This window comes from Netta rufina (assembly GCF_964035555.1).
Source record: "Netta rufina genome assembly, chromosome: 2".
Lineage (NCBI taxonomy): Eukaryota > Metazoa > Chordata > Aves > Anseriformes > Anatidae > Netta > Netta rufina.
Window position 1 is genome coordinate 14,313,348 of NC_140124.1, and position 17,016 is coordinate 14,330,363.

General features: G+C 38.5%; 1 protein-coding gene across 9 annotated transcripts in view; it reads right to left on the reverse strand.

Moving 5' to 3' along the window:
• Nucleotides 1-1,474: 1,474 nt before the first annotated feature.
• The window catches only part of CREM (cAMP responsive element modulator), a 39,805-nt gene continuing 24,263 nt past the window's right edge, over nt 1,475-17,016 (reverse strand). For 5 of the 9 annotated variants that reach the window (XM_084282515.1, XM_084282513.1, XM_084282516.1 and 2 more), the window contains 2 exons: nt 10,848-11,004; nt 8,650-9,194 (listed from right to left, as the gene is read on the reverse strand). In XM_084282515.1, coding sequence (XP_084138641.1) covers nt 9,050-9,194; nt 10,848-11,004 — 302 coding nt within the window. In that variant the 3' untranslated portion in view covers nt 8,650-9,049. Of the gene's footprint in view, nt 9,195-10,847; nt 11,005-14,831; nt 14,968-17,016 lie in introns of those variants that run through there. The other 4 variants (XM_084282514.1, XM_084282518.1, XM_084282520.1 and 1 more) reach the window with 3 other exon arrangements.

The window sequence follows — 17,016 nt, forward strand, 5'->3', positions numbered from 1 at the left end:
GTACCGTTCAACAATTCACTTGCTGAACCTGAGATCACAACTCATGTATTTGGCTAATTCTCTTTAATGAAAAAGAAGAAAAAAAAAAAATCTATTGAGGAGCTCAGTTCAGGCCTTATAAGAGCTTTGGGAAAACCACTGTACTACACAGTTCTGTATAATCTGTACATACAGAGAGCTGTTCACATATGTGACCATCGAATGGAATACTCTGTATTCACTGTAATGCATAAGTGAGAGGTTTATTAGAAAAGAGGAGCCTATCCAGCCTGGAGAATGGACTTTCTCCATAACTGCATTTATCTTTTCCTGTTTTCTATATTCTGTCCTTCAATCCCTTGCCTCCTTTTCTATTGCCAATGATCTTTCATGTATTAAGCTGCATTAACATTGGATTAAAATTATTTCCTTTTACTGTCACACAATTCTGTTTCTAAATATGCTTATTTATAGTATTGCATTTTCATGACCCAGAACTAGCAAGTGCTGTGCTTCAACAGCAGTATTTGTAACATTTTTTTATGTATTTAGATAACATTCCATGATTATTAGAATGAATGTAATCAAGATTAAAGAATTGTCATTTTATCTTTCAATAAATTAAATTATCAGTCAAGAAGACTCCAGAAATTGAAATTGAGTCAATTCAGTATTCTTTCCCGTTAAAAGGGTATCAAACCTTAAATTACTTTTATTACTATGTGTTGACACAGGAACAGCATGAAAATTGAGTTTGTGTTCTCGACCACAGAACACCTTTTACTATAGTAAACATCTCCCCCCCAGCTTGGATGCAAGAAATTGTAAATTATTGCATCTAGATACAAAAACCTGCTCCTTCTGTAATACCTTTTGACTGCTTAATAAGTCTTTGGAAATGAAGTGCAGACATTTATACTCCACAAGGTGTCACTCTAAAACAGCTGGAAAATTCGTGTCTTGTATTTCAAGCTCTGACCCAAAAGGTCAGAAATGACTGGCATTTGTAACCTAACGGAGTGAACTACCAGACTTCCACTACTTAAAGCTACTTTAATGCAACACTGTAAGGGAAATAGGTATTTTTTCTTGTAAATAACGCATTTCAAAGCCAGTATATATATATTTATTTATTTAACATTTGTGCCCAGCCTAAGCCTACAAAATTGTCAGTAACTGTTTAAATCCAGGATAGCATCCAGCAATATTTAATCAGGGTACATTCATTCCTTGCCTCTTAGCCAACTCCTGTTGGCTTAGCAAAGATGCAGAGTACAGCTTCAGACTCAAATGCTTTGCAGACATAAACTGTAAATTTTTTAATAAAAATAAATATTTTGTCTATAAACACATTTTCCTTTAAAGATATATGGTGTGTTTCTGAATGTCTCTCCAAAATACAAATAGTTGTCAGCAATGAGACTATGAAACCTCCTTTTCTACAGTTCCCCTGCAATCAGTGAATTAAGTCTCTGGAGTCTAACAGGCAGAAAAATTCCAATTAGATTTTATTGTATCTAACAAAGACTACATTATAGCTTTTCCTTTATTGCCTCAGTGAACAGCATGGCCTTCTTTGGCATCGCCTATTTTCATGAAACTTTTGAGAGATTCTTAAGACATCTATTTAATTGAAATTGACCATCAGGTTCAAAACATACTAGAAGAAATCAGACACAAACATCAGCACCTGTCACTTTGTAGGAAACAAGATTAATCAAGAAAATAAAAAGGATTATCAAGAAAATTAAAAGCATTTTTGAGAAAGGACACAGAACACATGGAATAGATCTATTAGTATGAGAGAGCTATAGTTGACAAGCTACACGGTACTACAGAAAAAACTGGAAGCAATTTTCAAATGTTAATGCTTTTCATCCTATGCTCAGTACAACAGCTCTAATGCTGGCATAGAGCATTTGGATTCGTATATAAAAACAGTACAGAGCTAAGCAAAGGTCCAACATACAAAATTGACAATACCTGTCTGCTTGTGTTACTCTAACACTACAGCTTTCAACGACTTTTCAGTCATGATTTTTTTTCCCCTCTTTCCTTCTTTTTCATATTTCATGTCAAGCCAAATTCTGGTAGATGCATTTAAAAAAAAAAAAAAAAAAAAAAAAAGTTAATTAGGTCAGGGCTCAGATTAGGAAAACAGGAGAGAATATCTACTTCAAAAAGTTCTCAACGAATTTTGGTTGTGTACTTGCATCAAGAGGGCTGCAGTTCCAAGCCCATGCCCTGATCTTCGAAGCAACTGACAGCCTCACTAGTGAAGAGGCACACATGTAAGAACCGAGTATTTTCTTCTTTGCATGGCAGCTGACAAAATTCAGGAAGTTTTTATTACATACAGCTAGGATCTCTCAGAATCTAGTTCTTCAGAACCAAACCATGTCAGCATGCATTGACCTCAGAAAGTGTTTGCACTTCTCTCACTCCTGTAAGACTTAAGGAAAGTTAGAAACTTCATAAATACCTTGCTGAGACAATAATAATTAAAAAAAATGTTACAAGAATTACTTTAGTAGAAGCAGCGCCCTGTACATTATAGAATAATGTGTCTTAGTTTTCTATTATTTTTATTAGACCCTGCCTTGCTCCATGAGATTTACGCCATCATAGACTCAGATGAAGCAGAGGCTTCTTCCTACCTCTCATGTTCTTCTCCAGACTAATCTTGTTAAATGGCTCTGGTGCAGCTTACCTGGTATAAGCACAACCACATTCAGGGAAAAAAAATCATGAAAACAAGACCAACAAAAGCTTCACTCAAGACCATTTGGAAGTTATAAATTTGAAACCACAAAATAAAAACAATAACTTGGCTAGGTAGCAAGACTTCTGAGCTGGGACATTTTTATAGTTATTCTATTCACAAGACGTATTAATCACACCTGACTCCACTGATATGGCTATTAAAGGAGAGGAAAAACCTCAGCACTTATCATAACAAAGACATTTCCTCTGCTGTTTTTCCATTCAAGTCATACATAACATAATGAAGTTATTTTTTCCCCTCAGTCTACACACAGCATTCAACTCTTACATTACCCTCTCTGAGGCTTTGTGTACATACACACCTTCTGCTTCATAACATGGTGAACAAACACACTGCAATAAGGAAGCTGCATCTCAGAAGTGGTGAAAAAGCAGAAACCTGAGAAAATAAACTAGAAAAGATTCATTACAGATGGAATAAAATGCTTTTGCTACTAGCCGTTGTCAGTCTGCATGAGATACTATCAAATCAGCCTGAAATTGACTAACTCATTTTCCTAAGCTTTTAAATCAAGCAAATACTCAAACTAGTGCAACGTTGGCTGGAATAATGAAAACATTGGTATCTCTCATCCAGAAGAGCTTGATACTGCCATAAAAATCTTCAACCAAATGAAACCCACTGCCCCCATAAGACCACATTTTATACAGGAATGCTAACAACCAAGAATCAGCAGCTTAACAGCTCAGCATCAGCATTCAACACATTCTTGTCACGTACACACCCGAGCACAAAATTTGAAGTGAGATAAAACAGAAAAGAACTGTGGGCAAAACGAGGCAATCCAAAACAGTTAAGGAATCCACAGCAGTTGAGCTGCTGTTCTATTTGAAGGGACACTTCATTCAGAAAAAGTTCACGCTGGATTTAGCTATTACTCTGACATCTGTAGATAACTGGGACAGATCAGGAATTATGTTTGAAAATGGAAAGAAAGCCCTGGAGAACCAAGTGAGAGGTGATAGAGCCCACAGTCCTTAAGTCTGCATCTGTGCAGGCCGAAAAACTGCAGTTATTCTTGCAAATAGATCTTGTAAAATCCATAGGAACTAACGATGTCCCCCCAAAATAAATAAATAAACCAACCACCCAACCAAATCACCAAGCCCACACCTACTCACACAACATACTGTTTTTAATCCCAATTTTCCCAGCTCACATCAGCTGAGGTTTAGACATTCAAGATCTAACAGCCTAGAGATTTTCTCTTTTTAACTCTGCTCCCCCTCCTTCTGTTTAGATGGGGAAGAAAACAGCTGTGACTCAAAGCTGTACCTTAAGAGGAAGCTGACTATTACATTCCTCATCACCCACAACTCTGGGAGGCTGAAGGCATTCTTGAAGAGACCATTTCCCCTGAGCTACATGAAGTTAATGTTTGAAAATAAAAAAACATCCATGCAGTCTTGTGTGCATATTCCTGTGAAGTAAAAGCAGATCATCCAGCTATCTCAAAGAAATTTGCAAACAGTTTCGTGGATTCAGCAAAGGAAAGTAGTTTTGTGCAATAAGGATATGATTTTCTTGCCAAAAGAGAAATCACAATTATTTCAGTTTTTCTAACTGGTACAGGAGGAAAAAAAATCCTGGCTCTGATAATCACAGGTTGGCCAATGCTCAAGTTCTCCTCTAATAAACACAGGTTCATTTAATGTTTCTATACTAAGAACAACACTGTGTCCAAAAGGCCCTTCTGTACCACACCAAGCACTTGAGTTCACAAATCTGCATTAGAATCAGATTCCTATGGGAATTATATTGGTATCTAGAGCTCAGAGCTAGGTTTTCACTGTAGAGGCAGGTTCTTCCCAAACTTGTCAATGTGATGGTGACACAGCCATCAAATAAGATAATTAAGACTAAACACATCTCCAGTTGTTATTTGTACATTCTTAGTAACCTCTTTTTCTGAAAGTAATAACAACATCAAGATGTGGGAAAAGGCTTTAAAACCAATGATACACATGCTAGAAGACAGAATGTGGGTTTTGATATTGTGGTCAAGAAGTTGTTTGAAAAGTCTCCTTTATTAACAGTCATCAAACCTCTGTGGTTATGGATTCTGAGATAGAGGGAACTAAATCATCTTCAGTACAGAGGAGGACAGTAGATGCTTCTAATACGGTTTGGTACAGCTTCATATTTACCTACCATGCTTTTCACAATACCAAAATGGACTGTCGCACTCAAAAAAAAAAAAAAGATTAAAAATTTATGAATTAATCCCATAGATTTGGTGTGGAAAGGATAGTATGCAATGAATGACAATTTGGTTATCATACAAACATGATCAATTCAAGTAAGACCTAGAGCACAGGAAATCTGAAATATTAATTCAGGCAGCTCAACACATGAGTAGTTCTCTCTTCAACAACTGGATTAGGACAAATTTTTGTGAGAGTCTTCATAGAAAAGCTTCATAATTAAAAGGCCAAGCATTAACCATGCAGAAGGGACCAAAGCAGGCATCAAGGGTCCTGTATGCCTTCTCAGAAAAGTTTTTTTGTTTTGTTAAAAAAATAAATAAGCAAGGAGTAACAAGCAACCTACCTTCCTTTCAGCCCTTTCACTTTGTACTGTATGTGATACTGTGCTTTAAACATTTAAATCCCAAATTTTCGAAAAATTCGAATTGTGAATAATTTTACAGTCACCAACAATGCATACAAAAATATTATAAGGTATAATGAAAGCTCCACATTTCAATGCTATTGCACAGTCCAAAATTAAATTTCAGGGGAAGATTAAACCTAAAATTTTGACTTTGCTTTTCCTAAATAGACTTCTCTGTACAAGACTTACCTGGCAACTGTTGCCCTGACTGTAAGGTTAAGGATAAAACATGGACAATGAAAGCCACCTGAAGCCACACTCGGTCCAGCCCATTGAGAAAAGTGCTTCAGAATAAACTATCATTCTTTTGCAGCTGTTGTTTTTGGAGACATCCTATGTGAATCCAGACAAACATCAGTAATGTAATTCATGATGTACAAAAATGAAAATGTTCCAAGTCCACTGGACTTGTGCGTGCTTCCCCACGTGCAAAGACAAAGCTCTAGACAGATGTAATTTTCCTTCCATTTTCTTTCTTCCCCTCAGCTAAAGGCTGGTTCAAGAGAACTGAAGAACTAAAACTGGGAGAGAGAGCAAGTCCTGGTACTCACATGAACCTCAACAGCAAAGGGTATCTGAACTAATTCACGTATCCTAGGATGTATCTTATCATTTCAATGGTTCCAGCAGTCCCATTTCACGTAAGAATTACGGTGTTACTTCTCTGACTAACGTCAGTGGTACTTTGATCTTTCCTTCAAATCTTCATTTAACCTCATGGAACTCTGAAAGAGTTTTCAATGCACCTTCTCAAATCAACTCAAAACAGGATTAATAAGTACTCTATTCTTCCATGTCAATTTGACATCAGATCCTTGGCATTTCTGCAGGCCTTCATTTACTTATTTGCAAATAAGTCATTTCCTTCACCACAAGATGCTCCTTGGATCTAATTTACCAACCATACATCTTGAACGTTCTTGTTCACCAACATTCATTCGCATTTTAAAATCCATAAATGTTTTGTTTACAGAAATTCTGTCAACATCAACGCTATATGAAGCCAAATAACTGACAATGAAAGAAGCATGTGTCAAATATATTTTTTCCCAGACTTGGTCCAAATGAGCCAGGTTTTGTGCAGTGGACTTTTTGAAAGCAGAATACTTTTCCCTAGTGCAGACAAATGTATGAAATGGACTGTTCCAGAATGACCAAACATACACCCAAGAACATTTTGGTTTAGCTCAGTTACTAACAGATGCTTCCCCACCCTTCCCCAGAGTAATTGTTTACATAAATGTATGCATTTATCAAATGTTTTAAGAGCATTAGCAAAGACTGGAGATGACATAGATGTGAGGCAGACAAAGATTCCTCCTGCCATTTCTATATAGAGGTAGTACCAGATACTACTGGAAAGATAAAGGTAAGAGAGGTTTGTACAGGAGAGGCATCCACCACGTGCCCAAGTTTCTTTTCAATTAGTTTCCAAATCCCTTGAGAGAGTCAGGAGCAATGTGTACCTGTAACATTGTCAGGAGCAATGAGCCTACCTGTAACAGAACACAGATTCTAGTGATAGAGCCAAAACAAACAACTTGCTGGACACTTTTGTTGCAGTCTAGAGGCTGCAATGTGGACCTGCAAGAGCCTGTGTTCATCCTGTTCATCTTCAAAGAACCACCGACCCCCTGACTTTAGCACTTCAGATGCATTTTCACAGCGAAACAGGTTATTTTAAATTTTACTTCATTTTGGTTCCAGACCTGAAGCAGAGCCTTTGGGTCCAAAAGCTGGTCTGTTTCCTTCTTAAATCAATCGATGTAGCTGCAGGAAAAAGAGAGACTACCTCTTCTTACAAATGGTCTCACTTAGGTACCTAGTGGGATTTTCAAAAGGATTTGAGAAATATATCCTGTTTACTTCAAGTAAATTCAGAAAGTGACAGAAAAAAACAGATCAAAAAATATACTCCCACCCCAGCAGTATCAGAAGGAAGGAATGTGGGATTGGGTTAAAGGTGAATTCAGTTTAAATTAAGCAAAGAAATCTCAGTGCCTTTAGTAATGGCAGAATTCCACCCCCCCGCTCCAACACACACATGCAAAGCTCCCAAATACCCCGCTCATAGACTGTACAGGCCACCAATCAGATAATTCCTGAGTTAAACAAAAACCTGGAAGAGATTTTGCATAAGCTCCATTTTCTTTCGAAGTACTATGGTAAGTTGGCACGCTGCACTTACCAGAACTGTCATCTAGTTTAAGCATGGGTTTGTTTTTAAAAATCTTTAGTTCTCACCTATATTCTGGAACCCTGTGAATCAGCAAATTGCTACTTGTCATTGGGAAGCTTCCTTCTGTAAGCCACGTTTACTTCCTCCTGGTACTTTGCAGAAAATATGAAAAGAACTACACGATCAGCCTTCACTATAGGTAACTGTGTACAACCGTCCAGAATCTAAAATAAAGTATTCAGGATGCAAAACTGAATTTTGATACATTGAACTCTAATAAACCACGTATTTCACAAACTACAGACAATGTAAGTGAATAGCAGTCATATATCAGAGAGCTGTTTTCAGATATTTACAACATACTTCACATCATGTCAAAGAGCTTATGTGGGCCTTTCTCCTTCCTTCCCTTCTAGACTCTCACAGGTTTAAAAGCCTCCCACCCCTTCCACCCCCACAAAAAAAAGCCCAGATGTTTAAAGGAAATCAGACACTACACAGGTTAAACAACATGGTTCTATTAAAAACTATCTTTAACCATGGCACTCAGTGACAGCAATACAATACTTCTTTTTCCCCACAAAGCAACTAATATAAAAATATGCCATAAAATCATTTGTAGACTAGTATGCTAGTACATACATGTAATCATAACATTCTTTTATAAACTCTTTCCTGAGATACCTTGGGTTGTTTGATTTTCTTGTATTACTGGATGCATTATCTTTGTGATTCATTTAAAACAACTGTAAAATATTTTGTATGTGCAGGCCACTAGCAGTAACATGTAAAAAGTAGTATGTAAATATATGGCAAAGAAACAGCTCTTAGAAATTATGCACTTTTTCACTTTTTTTTTTTTTTTTTTTTTTTACAGCATTTGGCTCCTTGGGAGGTGGAAAGGAGGAGCGTGGAAAACCTGAAATTGGAGCTATGAATTGACAGAAAGCAGGAAAGCATTTTGGGAATGTTAGAAGTTGGAATATAATATAAATGACACAAAGAGAAAACCATAATTCATGTTGGCTATGTATTGCCTTATAAAGCAACCGGAAATATTTTAGTCAGTTCACAGTATAATAAATATTTCTACTAATCTGTTTTGGAAGAGCAAATGTCTTTAAGGGTTTCAAGCTCCTCTATAAGTTTCTTGTTCTGAACTTCTAGCACTGCAACACGACTCTCCAGACATTTTATGTATTCTTTCTTCCGACGTCGACATTCTTTAGCAGCTTCCCTGCAAAAAGCAGAAGTAAAAAGTGCAAACAAAAAAGCCATTTGCATGCTATTAGAAAGCTCAGCAGAGTAGGGAGACTACGACTGAATTCCAAATTTTGGAATATCTCCCAAATCAGTCTGAAAACACTAAGCAAAACTGGGTTCCACAAGGGCCTCAAGTGTCTCTTTCTCAAGTTCATATGGCAATCTGTAGAATTGCTTCCTCTCATGCCTTGATTAAAGTTCATAATAAACAAGGTCCAAATGAAAAACAGTTATTCTGCTTTATGACAATAAAGATCTTTGAGGGCCTTGAGTTCCTCAATGAGAGTCTTGTTTTGGTTTTCAAGCACAGCCACACGATTTTCAAGACATTTGACATATTCTTTCTTCTTTCTGCGACATTCTCTGGCAGCTTCCCTGGAACCAATACAAGGCAAATGACTACAGGAACAGCCACAATACGGCAAAGACTGGATAAATGAAATTACCTGCAATCCCTGAGGGTCAACAACCACCACCACCACCACTAACAACAACTCTTGGATTGCACAAACAGAACAGCAGATAACAGCCATAAGCAATAACATGGTTAAAATGCAATTCAAAACAACTAAACCAACTTGAAACAAATTCAGCACCAACAAATACAATGATAGAATACACAGAGGAACTGAGAAAAGCACAGTAAACGATGACCGAGGGACACATTAAGACTGAAAGCAGCATTTCTTCTTCCAGTCATACTCCATTTTATGTGTTTATCTGGAGTATGATCTCTGCATTCAAAATCTTACATTCAAACCCAAAGAACTTACTTTCAGAAAATACAAACGTAACACTACTCTCTTCAGATAAAAAAATTGATGCCATGTTTAAAACCTGCTGTAGTTTTTTGTTTTTAACCAAGAAGTTAAGTCCAAACAGTTTTTCAGCCTTTCAGAACTGTCCACCTGGGCATATTTCAGTGATTTTTTTTGTCGTGTTGGCAAGTGACAGCCCAGAGCCATTGCCACAGCTCTGCTCAGAATTCTGTTATACCAAAGCTACACACTTTAGATAGCATTTTCAGAAGCACATCTCAACAAGCATTCAATTCTAAAAGAAGTTCTATAAGTACTGGGATTCCACTCTGCTAACTTTTTGGAACTTTAAAAAGTGTCAGCTTGTGAGAACAGAACTTTGCAGCAAGTTACATGCGAGACAGTATAGAGACTAGCTTTAAAAATGAAGAGAGGAGAAACAAAGGGAAGCACTACAGTGCAGCAATCCTCGTGAGGAATTTAAAGTAAGGACAGGCATGAGAGCAAAGCAATACCATGAATTCAACCATAATTGGCTATTCAATGTATTAGAGATCTGCATAGCAGACTATTTCTTCCTGAAGGCATTAATCTAATTTCTATTGATAAGGATTTAAAAAAGGAAGTCCCCTAAAAATAGCAAGAAAAATGCGCAGAGAAAGACAGGTATTTACAGCATACGGTCAATTCCATGTCAACTAATTAAAAAAAAATATACAGCCATCTCACACAGTATGCTAAATGACAAGGGCATCGTACAATAACTTATCACAGTAGCGAGGTAGTTAGGAAACTCTGTAATTATCATTCAATCCTAAAATGAATCTTCTTCACAGCATCATAAATGGACAGCTGCTAATGAGATTCTCAGATATTACTCTGACCGATTCTTTCCAGGGAAGTTTCAAGATGAGCACGCCCATACTGGTCATTGTACTGGCAGTGGAAAAAAAATAAAATCGTTCAACAGTAAGTATACTTCTGGATTATCACAAAAGTGACCAGTAACAGACAACACCAATACTGATTTTTGATTTACCATAAAATTTTAGAACTAAAAATCCATGGAGATAAGGCCAGCTCTAATGGCCAACGATTTTAATGGCCAATATTCATCAATTCTCTAAGTACGTGGGATGACTGACAAAGAATTTCTTTCCTTCCCTTTGTCAATCACAGGCAGTGCTCATGACCTTAAGAAGAAAACTTTATTAGAGTGATTTCTTTATTTATTTATTTAGCAACAGCAGCTGTTGTTATGCAGCCTTACCTATTTTTCATAAGTCGCAGCTCTCTCTTGCGTGTTGCCTCTTCTGCCAACTGCTGAGGGCTATGCAGAGTCCCTGGCGAGGCTGCCATTACCACTCCCTGAGGTAAGGTAGTAGTGGGAGTTCGAAGCTGGTAAGCTGGCATGTCTCCAGTGGCAGCTGTATTAAAGAATCATATTTAAATCTTTACGGTAAAAAAAAGAACTCTGCAAAAAGTCTCTCTGGAAATAACAGGTTTTGATTGATGAGTTATCAGGATCTCTACTACACACAGTATTTCACAGGCCTGTAATGTCACAAGTAGATTTTTTTTTTTTTTTTTTTTAAATCTGACTAGCTTTCATTTTTCTATTGTAAAGCAAGCCATCTAAATTGGTCCCACCAGCCGGCCAGACTGAAGCCTGTGAAAGCTTCCACATGGCTCCTTTCAAACAACATCGGGAAAGCTGTTTGAGAAATGCTGTCAGATCGTGCCCTCTCATTTCCTGTTTGTACAATCCCACGAAAAGACGGTCCTGCTGAGGGTTATATACTGCCACTATCCTCTAACAGATGCTTCAGGGCTTTAGGAGTCAACTCGCTCCTCTTCCCTGTGCCAGCAACAGTACCAGCCCTTCTGCCGCCCCTTCCTCTAGGGCAGCAGCTTGGCAACCCTTGGAAAACTGGGGAGAGCTGCTGCTGCCAACATGAAATGGAACAGCCAAAAGCTCACAGCGAGCAGGAGCGCATCCCTGGTGCAGGAGGAGCACAAATAGGATGCTGCAGCATCAGCAGGCACAAGGAAGCAGCGGCTGCAGCACAGGAAGAGGCGTAGCTGCACAGTAAGTGGGGTGCAAAAGTTCATCTCCCGAGCCTGCCGGCTCTGAGCTCTCCCACACTAAATGCAGATATGAAATCTCATCTTGGAGCCAATGCCTTTCTGATACACTCACCTCATTGCCATTTTTCTAAAATACTTTGTTCCTACATTATGGCATTGCGTACTTCAACTTTCAAGTATGGTGAGAGTCCTAAGCGCCTGTCTCGTCTGACAGAAAAATCAAACAAAAATCACATCCTTAAACTTTTAAGCAAGTATTTGCCTATTCAACTCCATAAACATTTCCTATCATCCCAGAACAGAACTTCAATTTTTGTCATTAAAGCAACTGAATATAAAAGATGAAATTTCATGGGCTGTGTTAAACTATGCTTAATTTATACTTACAGCAATATTAAAGTGACAGAAAAACTTAAATTGGAAAAATAAAATGTAGACAAAGCAGTTTGGGGGAGGATAGGTGGAGCAGTGCAGAGACAGCAGTCAACAGACTGGCAGAACCAAAACCAAATCCTCAACTTCACAAAAAAAATCACCATTAATCCGATGCAATTTGTGCAGGTGGCTCACTAACTAAATAGAAAAAAATTGGCTCAAGCTGTGTTTAGACTACAATCCCACAGCCTTGTCCCTAAATCCCTACCAGCTTCAGCAGCAGCAGGGCGTGCAGCACGGCTGGGGGAGCGCAGCGGGGCTCTGATTAATCTGCGGGGCCAGGGCTGGGCGGGCAGCAAACGCCACCGAGGCCGGCCTTGGAGCAATGCCCAGCAGCTGCCTCGGCCTTGGGCTGCTCGTGTTGCTGTCACAGAATGACTTAACCCTTGATTTGCGTTCTCTGCTTCTGTTAGGAGCCCCGGGTATGTCAAGGGGATGATACTTCAGCTTATCAAAATGGAAATTTAAAGACTCTCCAGGCTCACCTTCACGCTGGCCACATTACATTTTTTTTCATAAAGGCTACTGCAAGAACTACCTTTGTCTATCTCTCTTCACTAGGAGAAAAAGAGATGATATCTTACACTGCATTAGCTACAGTGAATTAGAAGACAAAGTGAAGCCCTTTACACATCAAGTCACAGGGACAAGCCCATAACCCAGGTCACCTCAGCCTGACAGCACCAACAACTCTGTTGTCTTTGCTTGACTTTACTCAGACCTTACCTACCAGGACTTATTGTTGCTGCTGTTAAAGGGACTCTGCGATATGCACCTGCAACACGGCTCAACAACAGCGAGCCCCTATCTCAGCTGGGATCAACAAGCACCACGTAAGCGAGCAACAACGTCTGTGCGAATGGGCTGACCATGTTCCAGAGTGTCTGTCCCTGCCTAAAGCTTGGCTCAGCTATGAACTGCCAAGTGTGCTCACAGATAAGTCACTGGTTGTTGGTACAGACCTAGCAAACCCAGGCACTGCAGATAAAAAAAGGAAAAAGCATACCTCGGTAATGTTTGCTTTACGATGAAGTAAATGACTTGATCACAAATTGATTATTTCTAACTCTGCAAATTTTTGTGTAATATCTCTAAATGTTACAAGAAAGTACTGTTTCCCCTGGAAAAGAGATTGGGAAAGATGAAACAGTCTTTAAACAGGAAGGCTAAAATAGCCTTGGAAAAAATTATGGTGTTTAACTCATACACATGGTGTACACCATAATCATGGTGTTTAACACAGAAGGGTACCTACCATGACAGCACCTGAGACACAAATCCCCAACACCTCGATCCAGACTGCCAGACCTTTAAAAGCAGTGTTCATTTCTAATGAAACCCTACAGAGCTTTAAAGTCATTCCTATGTATCAGACATAGGGCTGAGAATGTTAACAGAGCAACAACCCTGTAGGTGGTATATTCTCCTAACATGTTGGCCTAGATCATTTTTTTTTTTCTCTCCTTAAAATTGCAAGGGAGAAAAAAAGTCATCAAAAACCTAAAGCTTTGAGTTGAGACTTAGACAAAGGAAATTATTAACAGGAAATCAAACACAACATTACATTCAGAAGGGCACAACTACCCTTTCAAATTAATTTCTGGAAAGAAAAAAAACAACACATAAGTTACCAAAAAAACATCAAGCACCTTGTATCAGCAAGCTCCTGGGGGAAAAAAAATAGCTTGAACACTAGAGAGCATCCCTGCATTTGAATTCTTTCAGCAACTACACAGGAGAAAAAAAACGATACATGCTATGTATTGGTGTATCTATTCTCCCTTCCTGTGAGTCATAATGATGAGACTAAATTATCAAAGGGTTTTAAACTTCACCACTGAACTGGCTAAACAAGCCATGAATCATTATTCCTTTGTGTATAAAAACACAAAGCACAGACTCGGGGAAGATAAATATCTTTGGATTAATGAAAAAAGACGTACCAGCAACAAGCAGCACGTCGGTACCGGCTGCAAACTGGTTAACATTACCGAGCTGCCGGAGGCAATTGACGAAGCAGAGAGGAACTGACTAAATCACAGCATGACTTGGGGCTGACGTCAATGTGTATCTTGTTTGGAGTTTAACTTTTCCAGTTCCCTACTGCAACACGATTCCAGGAAATCTAGTGACGTCAGCCTTTTGAACTCAATTAGCTGAGGAACAGACCATTTTAACAGCGGAGGAGAAAACAAGCAGGCACTGTGATACTTAAAATTTCTGCTCTCAAATCTGCTTCTATTCACTATTTGCTTTAATAAGAGAAGCAAAAGGGTTTATTTATACCACTGAAACAACTTACACCTTTATCTTACAGCTAAGCCTAAGCCTGTTTTAGCTACCAAATCTGTTAGCTTTTATTGCTAAACAAAAAAGGCAGTGTCATTTTTACAAAATAAATTAAAAAAATTACAAGCATAGCAATATATATGACTATATCCACAGTAAATGATTTAAAAGTGGTGGATTTTTTTCAGCAAAATCCTCCATCAAATATTAGTTACCTGAATCAATCTGTACAAGAACTTACAAACTAACCCTAAATTTCCCCCCCAATGAAACTGTAAAAATTACTCTGAAATCCTACAGTGACTATAAGCACAGCCTTTGTACCAGTTCTGAAAGATTAAGTTACAGCAACAAGTTCAAAAGAAAATGCCACAAATACCGAGCATTGCTTAAACATCCCCAATATAATGTAAATAATGTAAAAGACTAATATAATTTTTACCTGTTTCATCTCCTGTTACAGCCATGACCAGCTTCTGCACACAGGCTTCTCCTGTCCCTCTACCAGAGCTCAGCATGAACTGTTCCAAACTAGCAAGCATGTGCAGGATTACAAGCAAGAGCACTGACATCACAGTGACCTCACTTGCCTACCGCTGTCATTAATATGCTCTGTCACTGGAACAGCTCACTGAAACTGCAGCCCAAAGAACTGCTTTTCCAGTAAAGCTTTTTTTTTCTTCCTTCCGTATTTCTGTAAACCCAGCTTAGTTCTCTTCCCCTGAATTATACATAAAGCTACAGAAAGCACTCACCACAGGGCTGTCTGTAAAACGAGACAAAAGATTCAGAGCACTGACTGACAGAAATTAAGAAAATGACTGCAGAATTCATGAATGATTTAGGATAAAATCTCGATTGGGCAGAAAATAGTGACATTTTAAAAGGACTTGTGCAATTGTTTTGGTTTGAGCAGTTCCACTAGAAGGCAGAAATCTGACAGACAGCCGTGTGAGGCAGCAGAGCTTAACAGGCTGTAACAAGTAAATGAAAGGCTACAGCTCCTTGTGGGGCAGGGGGGGAAGGCGGGGGGGGAAGGCAGGGGGAGACCTTCAACCCACTCATTTCATTTCAATTCAAAGCTTCAGAAAAGACTGAAGAAAGCTCCAACAAAGTAAGTCAACCTAATGAGAGTGATTTCAGACGGTCTAACAGGCAGAACAGTAACTCTGAAGACGTGCAACCCCTCCAGCCATTCCCTCCTTTTTCAAAAATAAGTCCAAGAGATCTGGCTGACTTATTAAAAAATAAATAAAAGATAAAAAATCTTGACTTTTAAGTATTTACTCCTTTACACCAGCTTGAATCAAACTAGATTCAAACCAGCAGCCCAGGCACTGTTCTGTACACAGGACACAGCAAACTCCTAAAGCCTGTGCCTGTAACAAATTTACACTGGCAATTCATAGCTGTGAAACTCTGTCAAGGACGGCAGTAATGGGAGCATCAGTGAAAGGGAGGATCCCCCTGTAATCCCAGGACCACTTCAAGGTCATGTGAATAAAAGATCAGAACTGAAGCACTGAAGAAATACCAGCCACGGATCTCTGAAATATCACTGACCATACTAAGAAAACACACCTAGAGCCAAACAGAATATTTTTGATACAATTTTCCTACACTGATTTTCACTAGAAATTAAACACTTCCTTTTCTTCAGCTAGCAAAAAGCCCTTAACCTGTATTAGGAAACCATCAGGACAATCAGAGCTCCATTTGCTGGCAAAACGAGGCAAATTAGTAGCTAACAAAATACCACATAGATCAACATCTTTGGCCCTTTTATATTAGTCCTTTTTTCCACCATAGGTTATCAGAAAACATCAAGCACCATGTTTGTATGTTGCCAACCATTATCACAAGAGATTCATCAACAAATCCTTTAGGAAAAAGTCTAAATACATACCCTATCTCAAAGGTTCTGAAACAGATACTTTACAGTCCAGGACTGATGTTTGTGGGGTTTGTCCCACCTCTTTTCTATAATTATTAGAAGTCAAAATTAAATGCTGTCTACCCAAAATCATTATAAAAATATAGATGTGCAGGTTGAAAGTTTACTAAGCAGAATGTTGCTTTCCTCTTATAATCTGCACTATCATGATATCACGTATCGATAGCCAGTCAACTAGGAAGTGTACATAAATGACACTTGGTCATCACCTATATACCTAAGGACTTTCAGCCACATCAAACAGCATGACCTGCAGCAAGGACTTACTACTCCATTGTCCCACTCCATCCCCAGTAACTCAGGTTCTCAGGTTTGTTGCTGACACGCAATTAGCAGAACAAGATCCCTCTTACCTTATACATTCTCAGGGGCTTTCATACTTCTATTTTTCACCTAAAGGATTTGTTTGGAACAACAGTGTATAATAATTTGAAACCTCTTCTGATCATCTGAGTTCATGCTCACTTACTATTCCCTTGGTATTTTTTCCTCTGTATTTTATGTAGCATTTTTCTTCAGTGTCAACCACCATGAATATCACTAAAGCACCAGTCTTTGTTTGGGCCAAAGAAACAGAGAATTCCAGGAAAATTCAACTTTGCTAAGCATGGACAGAAAACAAATCAATTCAGTGAAAAGTATCTAGAAACTTCCAGAAACAGGACGTAGCAGG